The 13,593-nt window shown below is 45.5% G+C and overlaps 1 protein-coding gene across 1 annotated transcript in view; it reads left to right on the forward strand.

The window, feature by feature from the left end:
* Positions 1–13,593, forward strand: part of ASB15 (ankyrin repeat and SOCS box containing 15) — a 32,746-nt gene that overhangs the window by 11,615 nt on the left and 7,538 nt on the right. Inside the window, exons 2-4 of the mRNA XM_083179685.1 lie at positions 3,981–4,033; positions 4,116–4,247; positions 10,949–11,107. Of these exons, the coding sequence (XP_083035811.1) occupies positions 3,981–4,033; positions 4,116–4,247; positions 10,949–11,107 (344 nt within the window). The remainder of the gene's footprint in view (positions 1–3,980; positions 4,034–4,115; positions 4,248–10,948; positions 11,108–13,593) is intronic.

The following is a 13,593-nucleotide window of genomic DNA, read 5'->3' on the forward strand; positions in this document are numbered from 1 at the left end:
CCATACATCTACAGATTTATTGTCTGATCTGGCTTTTTGGAACATAAACCTGGTAATGGCTAAATTACAGTTTGGCAGTTTTCTAGCATTTTAAAGCAAATGGTAAACTGTCATCTACTCTCATCCATTACCAAAACCAGCCAGATTGGACAATAAATCTGTAGATGTATGGTCAGCTTAGTTGAATAACTCCTGTCAGATCTGCAGCCAAAAGGCTTATTAAATCTGCCTGTTTAAGTGAAATATATTTTAGAGCAGACATGGCCAAAACGTCAATCGTAATCTACCGGTAGCTCCAGAGCTCTTGCCTATAGTTTGTGTCCAACTTCTGAATACAGAACCTGCAATTAGCCTCTTTAAAGCTGCTTCAGATACTTCACAGTATGCCCTCCACGGCTCCTCTGTTGTCTGCACATTACAGCAGAAAGCAGAGAGGCTATGTCGGCCTCCCCGCCAAACCTGCAGTCCGGAGGTTGTGCTCCCCCATATGCTGTAAATGGGACTCTGCATTTACACTGCCCACACCCAGGTCCTTCCTGTGTTACACCCTGGTCAGGACCAGGGTAGGATTCACGGGGGAAATTGACCCCTTTTACACCGACGCTGAATATTCCCGTGTTGGCACCATTTACACTTCACACGGATGCAGGGTATGGCGCTTGGAGATGGCATCATCTACAAACGCCAGGATGACAGCGATGGGGGCAGGGCTAGCCCTGGAGGTGAACGGATGCCGGACACAGGCATCCATTCAACTCCTCCTGTCTCCTCTGCTGTTTGCACAGTACAACAGAAAAGGCAAATGGACCCCTTTTACATTGACCTGGGTCCACCCCGGGTTTTTGCCTCAGTGTAAAAGGGGTATAAGTAAGCATGCTGCACATGGGGTGTGGGTTGGTATTCTCAGAATAGGGACATATTTAAATATGTTATGCACTGGGAGGGGGACCTGTGTTTTTGTACTAGGGAATTTCTGCACGGGGGGATTATCCAATTATCTGCACAGAGGGAGGTATTGTACATGGGGCACTTTTCTGCACTGTGATGGTGGTCTGCACATGGTGGATTCTGCACAGGGAGGAATTTAATGAGTGGGCTGGGGGTATTCTGCACAGGGGCAGATGCCAATGGAACACAGGCTAGTAAGGTCCCGGGCCACAAAATTCTGGCCACCCCCATTTTAGGCTATAGGAAAAAATTCAAAATGTTATCACTTGCATTTTAAGACTAAAATACAAAAATAATCCCATTATTATAAATAGGATATATTGCTACCATAATTAGTATTGAAGGGATCCGGGAAGAAAATAATATATAATGGATTATTACATACCAATGATTCTCTAAGCAACAGCTTTCACACCCATGGGTCATGTTTCACAGTGTTCATTAAATTGTCTGCATTTGTAGCAAGTTATTATGCAGCCCAATGACCATCTCTTCACCTTTGCCAAAATGTCCACATACAGTGTATCATTGTTTCTGGAGGTATTGTTCCACTGTTTTTATTTCCTTAGATACTGTTACTTAGAAATAATCAGTCATGTCATGGTTACTGAGTATCATGTCCAGGCTCTCCCCGTTCACAGAGGCTTCATCCGGCAGCCGTCCTAACCCTAATTCTAGGTAGTAAGAATGTCTCATTGCACACAACCATAAAACTTGTTATGTGGATGCCCATGCTAGGATTGTCATCACCTCTCACAGAATGCCCACTGTTATTGAGACTGAGCCAACTTTTTGTGCTACTGTTCCCATAGACCAGACATTACTACTAAAAGGTTCTATGATAACAGGTGGGTGATATGCTGAGTCCTCCCTCAGGGACTGCACCACTAGATACACTCACAGAGAAATAAAGGCAGCACTCACAGGCTTCTGCTGTGTTATAGCAACTAGCATATTCTGAACATAATATCTTCCTTTCGGAGACCCGTTCCCTCTGCATCAGGATGAAAGGGAGCTGTGGAGGGGAGCTGTGTCCCCCGAAAAGTAGATATTGGGTAATATTTACTAAGATGGTAGTTCTATTTTACATGGGATGTTGCAATGGGCAACCAATCAGAAGCTGCTACTTATTTATTTAGCCCCTTCTAGAAGATAATAGATAGAATCTGATTGGTTGCCCATAACAACATCCCATGTTAAATAGAACTCCCACTTAAATTTCCCCCATTGTGTATTGAATACACTACTTTAACACATCAGAAGCCTGTGAGTACATCTATTTGCAGATAGCGTGTGGGGAGGAATTCATTTGAAGGTCGCCTACAGTGCATGCAGATATCTGCGTGCTCCCTGTACAGGAGGACGGCAGGCAGCTGACATCCGCTGACGTCAGCTGCCCGCCCCCCGCACCCACGTCATAGCCCAATTATCATAGGAACACCCAGCATTTTCATGGGACCGCCCAGAGCCGGCCCTAGCCTAAATGACGCCCTAGGCAAGATTTTGGCTGTTGCCCCCTAGCACCGCCACTAGTTCCGCCTCTGAACCTGCTCCCCTTTCCCAGCACCATCAACCCTCATCATAGCAGTCATCATTTTGATGCTCTTACCCGCAATATTTTAAATAGAAACAGTGCACACATTCGGTGCGCGGCCCAAACAGGAGTGTGTTCTTGCTGAGAAGGGGCATGGCCACACAATAGGACCCCCAATTCAAATTATGCTACACAGAAGTGCAACTTTATTCACATTATATCATGCGATGGTGTCCCTTATTCACGTTACATCACACAGTAGTACCACTTTACCTTATATACATTACTCCTCACATTATTCACATTATACCCTTAGAAAATAATCCTGAGAAAATATTGTATTTTAAGCACCTCCATGGCCACACTGCAACCCAGCACAAGGCAGTGTGTGCTGGGCAGAGGAGAAGAGCTGCTGCTGTCACTTAAAGGGAGGGGGCCCAGGGCCCCCACTGGGCCCTTCCATCAGACTTTGGCCTGGGTAATTTATACCCCCTACCCCTTTCTCTCGGCACCCCTGATAATACCACACAGTAATGCCCCTTACACATGACACACATTATTAATGTCCTTATAAACATAATGCCCCTTACACATTTTGCCAACCTTTATTAATGCCCTTCATACACATAATGACACACATAATGCCCCTTACACACATATATCCTTATACACATGACACACATAATGCCCCTTACACATGTTGCACATTATTAATACCCTTATACACATGAAACACATAATGCTTCTTACATATATGCCAAACACTATTGCACAACCAACTTGCACAGCCGCTAACACTGTGACCTCTGCTTGGATACAGATGTTTCCTCATACATCTTGCCTCAATAGGCCATGCAGCTCCTGGCCAGTTCTGCTAACGTTGGGTGCCTTTTTTGCTGAAAATTTGTCTTATTTGCATTGTTATGACCAGCACACACAAGGAGCTTCCGATGACTAAAATGATATGCGGCATGCCTATACTCTGTGTGCGACTGTGGCTGTACCTGCATACGGGATGCTATGTTACAGTGATTTCCATGAATACAGTTCATATGGAGATACAGCCTCACTCACACACAGAATATAGGCATGCTGCATATAATTTGAATCAGCAGAAGCTGCTAATGCCCCTAGGCATTCCAAATGCCCTAGGCAATTGCCTAGTTTGCCTATGCCTAGGGCCGGCTCTGGGACCGCCCATGAAACACTGGGCATTCCCATGGGCACAGCTTATCATCGCCGCCCCATGCCCCCAGCCCACACTGCCCTGTGCAAACGGATAGACGACTATGCAAGTCGCCGGGTCAGTTCGGCAAGAGACCCTGCACATCAGTATGTGCATGCGGAGACTGAAAAAATATCTCCCCGTGAAAATTAATTCCGAAATACCTCCATTGTGTATAATCAGTTATGCACTTCAGTGTTAAAAGGAATTCTCTTAGAATGTGTTGTACAACAACAAATATTTTTACATTTAAATATTTTTTTTTTTTATTAGATTTTTACCAACAAGTAACATAAACAGAAAAATTGTAGCAGCCATAAAACAAGGTGAGTGCATAAAATGTAAAATTATTCACTTTTGTCACAGTAATAAAATGGCATTTATTGATAGGAAATTTGTACTTTTTAGGTGAAATTACTGAACTGCAGACATACATGCAATATAAATATGCCCTCGATGAAGCTGATGAGAAAGGGTGGTTTCCTCTACATGAAGCAGTAGTTCAACCAGTACGTCAGATTACAGAAATCATTCTTGATGGTAAGTTTGCTTAAAATAGAGAGAATAACACAAATGCATATGCTCATTAATATGCATGGGTATAAGTGCAATGACAAGCTTCACCAAAGCAGGCATGATGTATATCCGTGAAAGGGGTCATCTAAACGGGACTAATCTGTCGTAAAATGAATAAATTCACCTAAACTTCTATTTTATTGTCATTATTACTATTCTATGCTTATTCCATGAAGATTTGGCCCCAAATCTGACACCTTTAAATGACTCCCTTATTTATTGTAAAGTATCTCAACATACTGTTAGGTTTTGGTGTGAATTTGTTTCCAGTGATGAGAAGGAATCAGTGTAGGGTGAAACTAAACAATGTGGTAATAAGTATTACATTATTTATCTATAGGCCCTTCTCATGTATACTCTATTTGCAATACCTGATGTTACCATAGGAGTAACAGGTACAACAGTGCAGTCAACCAGGAATATTTGGATGTTATTTAATGATGCAAAGTACACATAGATGCATCAAACATAGAATAGATGCAGGATTCAGGACATGGGCCCTTATTCTGGTTGGTGCGGTCAGAGCCGCACACGGGGCTCCGACCGCACAAACCAAGGGCCGCCCACCGGACGGATCGCCACGGCCGTCCATACACGGACGGCTGGCGATCCGCACAAAAATGGTGGAGGCTACGCCTCCACCATGGTGGGAGCTGCCCCCTGCCTTCGATGGTCGACGACCATCGAAGGCAGGCCCGCACGCCGCGGCAGCTCCCGCAAGCTCAGACCACACGGACAATCGTCCGTGTGGGAGCTTGTAAGAGGGCTGAAAGCTGACATCCGGCGACGTCAGCTTTCCGCCCCCATGTCATGGTAATGAGGGCGTCATGCCCTCATTACCATGCATACGCCCCGCGTTTTCATGGGAACGCCCATGAAACGCGGGGCGTACACATAGGGAAATGAGGGGCTGAAGCCCCTCACGCCCCTATACGCCCCCTTTGCGGCGGACGAAATCCGTCTGCGGCGAAGGGGGCTGCACATGCGCAGAATGACCTCTGCGCATGTGCAGACAAAAAACATCGGCGGTACGGCCGCACGCGGGCCGTACCGTGCCGATCAAAATAAGGGCCAGTGTTTGGAAAAGAGAATCAACTGTGCTGTGGAATAATGTCAATACAATATATTGGTACAGCACCGGTCGCTGTGGATAGAGGGAATCAACTGTGTTGTGGAATCAGTACAACACATCAGAACAGCACCAGTCCCTCCAACAGTCGAGATTCCAACAGTCATTATACCGACATCGGAATCCCGTCCGCAGGTACTCTGACATGGTGAATGGGTACAGAAAAGCCCCTTGCAGGCTTAGGCATTTTACAGTCGGGATTCTGATATTGGTGTACTTACAGTCGGACTCCCAACTGCTGGGACTTTATCTGGCACCCACGGATACACTTTGAAAAAGGAGATCAACTGTACTGCGGAATAGTTTCGGAATCGGTACATCTGTCAGAATGAACTTAGGTCTACAGTCATTAGGTCGACCCCACTAGGTCGACTGGCAGGAAGGTCGACCTGACTTAAGGTCAACATGGGCCAAGGTCGACATGACTAAAGGTCGAATTTGCATAAAGGTCGACATGAGGAAGGTCAACTGGTCATAAGGTCGACATGGGTTTTTCACTGTTTTTTTATCCGAATGTCGACATGGACACAGTTGGCAATGAGAATCGGACTCTCGCATCGCTCGCTTCGCTCGCCATGCTTCGGGCACGGTGGCTCGCTTCGCTCGCCACAGCTTTAATAACCTCCTCCGCACCCTAGTGGATGGTAGGGCATGAAATACCACCTGTTGGCACATGTCGGCTCAAAAAACAGTGAAAAACCCCATGTCGACCTTATGACCAGTCGACCTTCTTCATGTCGACCTTTATGCAAATTCGACCTTAAGTCATGTCGACCTTAAGTCAGGTCGACCTTCCTGCCAGTCGACCTAGTGGGGTCGGCCTAATGACTGTAGACCTAAGTTCATTCTAATAGATGACCGCATCCCTACACCAGTACATCTGGATACACTTTGTAAGAGGGAATAGCCTGTGCTGTAGAATAGTGTAGTATATGTTTAATACAATGCACTGGCACAGCATCTGTAACTCTGGATAAACTTATCTGTAGTATGGATGCAGGTGCATGTCAACTTCTTGCTGTGAAGCGGTAGAGCAGTTGCAGGTTTACAGGATGCTGTGAAGCTATAGAGCAAGTGCAGGTTGACAAGATGCTGTGAAGCTGTAGAGCAGGTGCAGATTTACTTGATGCTGTAGAACAGGTGACAAAGCTGTAGAACAGGTGAAGGTTTACAGGATAACTGCAGAGCTGTGGAGCAGGTAAATGGTAACAGGATAACTGCAGAGCTGTGGAGCAGGTAAATGGTAACAGGATAACTGGGAGAAGTGATTTGTTGGACTGGCGCCTTCCTTCTGGGCTGGATATATTTTATAATCACCATGATTGTTTCAGGAAACCCTCTAGCCAGCCAGTAATACTTGTAGTCACCTGATGGTCTCCATCATGGTGGTGCCCAGTATGCAGACACACAGAAACGGAGCAACTGAAAGAGAAAGGAAGGGGGAGATTTCCTAAGAAGGCAGATTACGGCTGATCCTGTGTACGAACAGGTAGGACCAGGATCGGGTTTAATCGGCGGATAATAGGAATGGAGAATACAGCATATTTACTAAGCTACTATACAAACAATAATCAGGCGCAGACTATAAAAATCTAATTAATTGCTCTGAATAAATACTTGTAGGATAAGGTAGCAACTGGTATGCAGCTCCCAGCAAAGGTTAATAGAATAGAAATACACAAATTATTGAGAGCGCATAAGAACCAGTAAAAAATTAAACATTTATTAAAAACAACAGTATTAGACACTTAAAATGGTAGATACGGTAATTAGGTAATAAATATGGGCAATAATCCCTTATAGTAGGCAAGGTCCTATGGACCAGAGTCCTCGGACTAATTAAGTCTCCAATTGAATTTCCATTGAGTAGGAAATAAACGGTATAAGTTCCAGAAATATTGATCTCACCACTCGTTGTATTAGCGCATGAATGTCCTTGTAGTTCCACAAAGGTGGTCCGGAGCTTACCGGGTCAGTTGTTTGGCAGCTGGGTTGGATAGGCTCCAAGGGGGGATCTGCAATCTGCGGTCGCCGGACGCTGCGGTCGATGTTGTAATCGCTGTGTCAGGAGGAGATGGTTCAATTGGAGACTTAATTTGTCCGAGGACTCTGGTCCATAGGACCTTGCCTACTATAAGGGATTATTGCCCATATTTATTACCTAATTACCGTATCTACCATTTTAAGTGTCTAATACTGTTGTTTTTAATAAATGTTAAATTTTTTACTGGTTCTTATGCGCTCTCAATAATTTGTGTATTTATATTCTATTTACTAAGCTACTGTATTGTCCAGATTCGTATTTAACCACGACCAGGCCATTCGTATTTGGCTGCCCAATTTTCGACAGCAAAATACTTACAAGCAGCCAGCATCACACAGATCAGTCAGATCCGTGCGATGCTTCTGTGTCAGTGTCCCTTGGGACAGTGTTCTGTCCTTGGCCCCAGGGATGCCATCAGGAATTTTGGGGCCCGTGACTCATTTCCAGCCCCCCCCCCCCTCCTCACTTACCGTAACCCGACACCTGCTCCCTCATCTCCTCTTCTGCTGAGCTGCAGCCCGGAGGTCCTGGAGCATGGGCTCTTCAACTCATGTTGCCGGTGGCCAATTAAAATGCAGCACCGGTTGGTGAGCCAATCAGAGCTTGCGTTTCGGCAGCTGCTCTGATTGGCTGCCGAAACGCGAGCTCTGATGGCTCAAAAGCCAGTGCAGCATTTTAAGTGGCCGCCGGCGTCCTGGGTTGAATAATCCTGGCTCCGGGACCTGCTTTGTTCAGCGCACTGAGCGCAGTGCAGCGGAGGCAGTCGTGGGGGTTGTGGTGGGCAAAATGAGCTGCCTGGGCCCTTCCAGAAGCCAGGGCCCAGGACCGCTATACCCACAGCACCCCCCTATTGGTGGCCCTGCTTGGCCCCCTTCTGTTCTCCCTGTATACCTCTTCCCTGGATGCACTCATTAACTCATTTGGCCTCCAATACCACCTCCATGCAGATTACACACAAGTCTACCTCTTCTCTCCTGATCTGTCCCCCACTGTTCTCTCTCAGGTTTCCAACTGCCTCTGCGCCATCTTCTCCTGGATGTTTGAGTGCTCTCTGAAACTCAATATGGATAAAACTGAAGTCATTATCTTTCCCCACCTAGAGCTACACCCCCTACTAATATCTCTATTACTGTTAACAACACCATCATCTCCCCCTGTCTCCAACTCAACTACCTGGGTGTCACTCTTGACTTCCCTCTCCTTTGCACCCCACATCCAAGCTTTGGCCCATTCTTGTCGTTTCCAGGTATGCAACATTGATGGCATCAGGCCTTTTCTCTCCCAGAGTGCAAAAGAACTGGGATCCCCCTTTAATTGTATAACCAGCACCAGGCTCTTGGCCTGGTCCTGGTTTCCAAAGTACGGTTGACAAAAGGAGTAGGGGTCCCCCATATTTTGGAAACAATCAATGGGCTCAAACAGCCAGCGCTGTCATGCCACAGCCGGGGACACTTTTTATATAAAGTCTCCAGACCGAAACATGATCACCCTGGCTGGTCATCTGGGTCCAGGTCATTAGGAGAGTGGGGACCCCCCTAATAAAGGGGGTCCTCCCATTCAAGGAAACCCCATCCTGGGCTGAAACACGGAGCTGCCCCCAGCACCCCTGGGCTGTGGGTGGTGGGTTGATGGCAGTTAAAAGTGTTAAAAAAAATTGAAAAATAATGGGTTGTGTTGTGAAACTGCAAGAAGCAGCAACCCTCCCCACATGCAGGGACTTGGGGAATCACAAGTCCTGGTATGCGGGACATTAATGAGCGCCTTGGTTCTTGTAGTCCACAACACAACCAATACCAAAATTAAACACACACACACTGAATAAATTAAAACTTTAATACACACTACATATACACATAGATACTTACCTATAGGGTCCACCATAGGCCTGTCCTCTTTTCCATTAGAAATCCACAATGGGTAGCTGTGAAAAGAAATTATACTCGCATTCCCCTCCGGCGTAAATTACGTGCTCTTCATTCCGTGTAGCATCCCGGATGTAAAAAAAAGTAAACAGATTGCCCCAGCTCCAGCGGACTGAAGGGCCGCAATGTGTTGACACACACTTTGTCAATTCACTAAGCGCAGCCATATTACTTTTTCTTGATGACCACTTACAATGTCTTACTTTGGCAGAACTGTGGAAAACAAAAAGATGATGGTTTCCCAGCGCAGGTCCAATTTATAGATTTGAATCACCGATGGTATCAGGATTCTGAAACTTGAACTAGTGAAACCACACTGACCTTGGTGTTGGTCCCTATGGGCACAAAAAGGTTTCTTTACACTGCAACTAGTATGTTCTTCAAGAGACAGCTCACAATATTACCGATGTTAATATAACTGACCTGGTAACTAATCCCTATATGCACATCAAGGTATCTTTTACTCCCATCAAATGAGGCACCTCGCACACTCTCAAATGGACAGTACTGACCTGGGATATGTTCCCTATGTTCACATCAGGGTTTCTTTTCCATCCGAATAGATCAGTCAAATTGGAGATGGAAACCAGGTCGTCTTTCAGCAAAAATATTTATTTTTTTAAATATTTCCAGATAAAAACATCAAAGTTAAAAGCGGGAGTGTATGACAGAAGACCCAAAGCAGCAACCATGCGTCCCGCTCACCCAGACTGAGTGGGATAAGAAGGACTGTGATGACCCGATGGAGGGGGTCCGTATGGGTCCTAACTGCCTGCTTTCTCCCTTCACACCAACGCGTTTCAAATATAATCCTTCCTCAGGGTGTGGAAGCCTTTGATTGGCACAGATACTCTTTGATGTTATGGTTTTTTTGCAAATAGATCTGTATATACCTAATGTTTGGTGATGCATGCTCAGTTCTGCAATGGGCATTTTGTTCTCTATTTCTGGATGGCAACTACTTGATCGCAGAAACTACGTTTACCTTAATTTAGCAATATATGCTAAATTAGGCCGAAACTATGAAAAGCTAAGCTTTTGTTATCTTTTAGAATTACAGTACTGTATATGTCCATCCTCATGGGTCATCATAGCTTATGCAATCTATTATGTACAGAACAAAATATTTCATGATAGTTACATATAGGAACCCAAGTATTTTAAGATTTTCCATAAACCTAAAATGCCCACAGCTGCAGTGGCTATCTAGCACCTTATGCCCCCATTCCCTATTAACTAGTTTTTGTTAAGCTGTTACTGGCATAATGCACAAAATAAATAAATGGAGAAACATTTTATAGTTGTTGTTATTGCTTTAAGTTTTATGCTTATTTTAACCTAGTTTGTTTTTGTTTTTGCTAAATAAAATCAATAATAAAGCTTTTATCTTTATTTTGTAACGGGAACCTTTTACAGCCGTGTGGCAGGGTGGTTTCACACTGGCCCTTACATTTTTCAATGTCAGCCTGTGATGTTTGTAGTTTATCAGCCACTGAAATTGCCAGTAATAACCCTATTACCATGTTATATATTTGATGAAATTATGTATTTTCTTGGTTAACTCATTTAGCCCTGCATAAAACACAGTGTGAACAAAAGACTAATGACGGTGAAACTCCACTGACTCTGGCTGCAAAATCTGGTCTGATCGAAAATGTGAAAGCACTTCTAGAAAAGGGTGTGTGGCCAAACACCAAGAATAGCAGAGGAGAGTCTCCTCTTCTGATTGGTAAGTTTCATTATGACAATAATATCTGACAACAAACTACTAGTATACATTTTTTACTAGTATACATTTTTATCCAAAATGTCCAAATCACTGAATATATAAACATGTTTATGGTTCTGGTATTTGTGGATGAGTATATGGGTATGAGTCATGTCATAGGGTCGACACAACTAAGGATGACCACTGAAGGTCGACATGGGCTTAGGTCTACACCTCAGAAGGGCGACGTGGGCTTAGGTGGATACTTTTTTGTCCCAAATGTCAACACAGGTTGACATGGACTTTGTATCGGTGCACCCCATCTCGGTGCAAGGTTCGCTGTGCTAGCCTTGCTTTCGGCACGGTGCCACACTATTTTATTCTCCCTCCACGACCTAGTGGATGATAGGGCATGAAATACCGCCTGTCAGCACATGCAGGCTAAAAAAAAACGTGAAAACCCCATGTCGACCTTTTGACTGCCAACCTAAGCCTAGGTTGACCTTTGTTGTGTCGACCTAATGACCGTATACCAGGTATGTGTGTGTGTGTACAGTATGTGTGTGGAGAGGTGGGGGTGGGCAGCATCATAAGCTGACAACGTTATCCTTATCTCCTTATCTCTCCTCTCTGTCCTTCTTTTCCCATCCCTAAACCTGTATTTATCTTTCATATTTACCCTCATTTTTTATTTCACATGACCCCCCCCTCTACCTTCTTATCTAGCCCATCCTTACCTTTCACTCATCTGTCGCCTCTGCCATCTCTTACTTTTGTCTTTATCCCTAGCCTCTCTGATTTTACAGTGCAGGCAGCCAGTGAGAGCTGGGAGGGGACGGGCCATCCTGCAGCTCTCTAGTGTTCAGCTATTAGGCACAAAACTTAAAGCATTTCATAATGAATACAGGTACTTGTTTAGTTTCACGGGAGCAGCACGAGGACGCTGAAGCTATGAATATTGGCAGCTTGCCAAACTGCCTTAAGCCACACTATCGGCGTAGCGACTGTTTGCATTCTGGCAGCTTGCCAGCTGCTTAGTTTCAGGGCGGCAGCGCTGCCGCCTTACTTCTGTAATGTACGTTATCAGTGTGCTACGCTGACTCCTCCAAGGCAGCCCAGCGCTGCTACTCCTGACCCCCTGTGGAGTGAGTGCCTCTCACACAGCGCTTGTGCCCGCATGATATCCTCTCTCCTGTGGAGAGGGGATCATGAGGGCACCGGTGGAGAGGCGCTCCATCTTAGTGATACGTTGGAGCGTCTGAGACGCTCATATGTAGGAATGTCTCAGAAGCTCCAGCAGCAATGCAATGATACCCTCCTGCCTCTGACCTCTGAGTAGCTATTGCTCAGATGTATGATGTGGCAGGTTTGAATGTGTTCCTGAAACACCCCCACCATCCCAAAGCGTGGCGAGAGCAGCGAGCCCCGTGAGGGTCGGCGTTACACGTCCTACCAACCTTTTCATACCCCCACGATCCACGTCAGCGTGGAGTTGATTTTATATAGTGTGGAAAGCGCAGCGAGCCACCGAGCCCGAAGCGTGGCGAGCCTCGCTGCGTTTCCCACTCTTCGGGCTCGGTGGCACGCTGCGCTCGCCACACTATATAATATCAACTTCACGCCGATGTGGATAGTGGGGATATGAAATGGAGGCATTTGCCAGTATGTAACATGGAGCACTGGCAAATGCCTCCTTCATTGTGCATGATAAGCAATTGCATCCGCACCCGCTCTTTATACAGGAGAGGCACGCGCTGCTCAGACACAGGAGTCTCATTGCTAGAGCGCCGACGCCCTCATGATGCCCTTCTCCACAGAGAGAGGATATCATGCGGGCACAAGTGCTGTGTGAGAGGCGCTCACTTTACAGGAGGTTAGGAGTAGCAGTGCTGGGCTGCCTTGGAGGAGTCAGCGTAGCACGCTGATAACGTACATTACAGAAGTAAGGTGGCAGCGCTGCCGCCCTGAAACTAAACAACTAAGCAGCTGGCAAGCTGCCAGAATTCAAACAGTCGCTACGCTGATAGCGTAGCTGGAGGCAGTTTGGCAAGCTGCCAATATTCATAGCTTCAGCGTCCTCGTGCTGCCGCTGTGAAACTAAACAAGTACCGTCCTGAATACATACTAGTAAACAGGCATGCGCACATTGAGTGTTAGGGGTGCACAGGGACCCCCTAAGGCTGTGTCCACCCTTATGAACACCTCCCTGCTGCTATCAATACCAGCAATACCTTTTACCAAAGAGCTTTTTAGAATTGTATACCATTAAAATAAGCATTAATCAATCAATCAGTCAATGATGTGTGTTTGTCATTGTTAATTGTACTAGACCTTTGTCATAAAACTACATACAGTACCTGCATCATCCATATATGTTTTTGACTTTATTTGCACATGCTGTTACACAGATCATGGGCCAGATGCACTAAGCTTTAAAATTGATAAAAATAGAAAGTGATAAACAACCAGCCAATCAGCTCCTAACTTCATGTCACAGACTTTATTTG

This window comes from Crinia signifera, chromosome 4 (genome assembly GCF_055691185.1).
Source record: "Crinia signifera chromosome 4, ASM5569118v1, whole genome shotgun sequence".
Taxonomy (NCBI): Eukaryota; Metazoa; Chordata; class Amphibia; order Anura; family Myobatrachidae; genus Crinia; species Crinia signifera.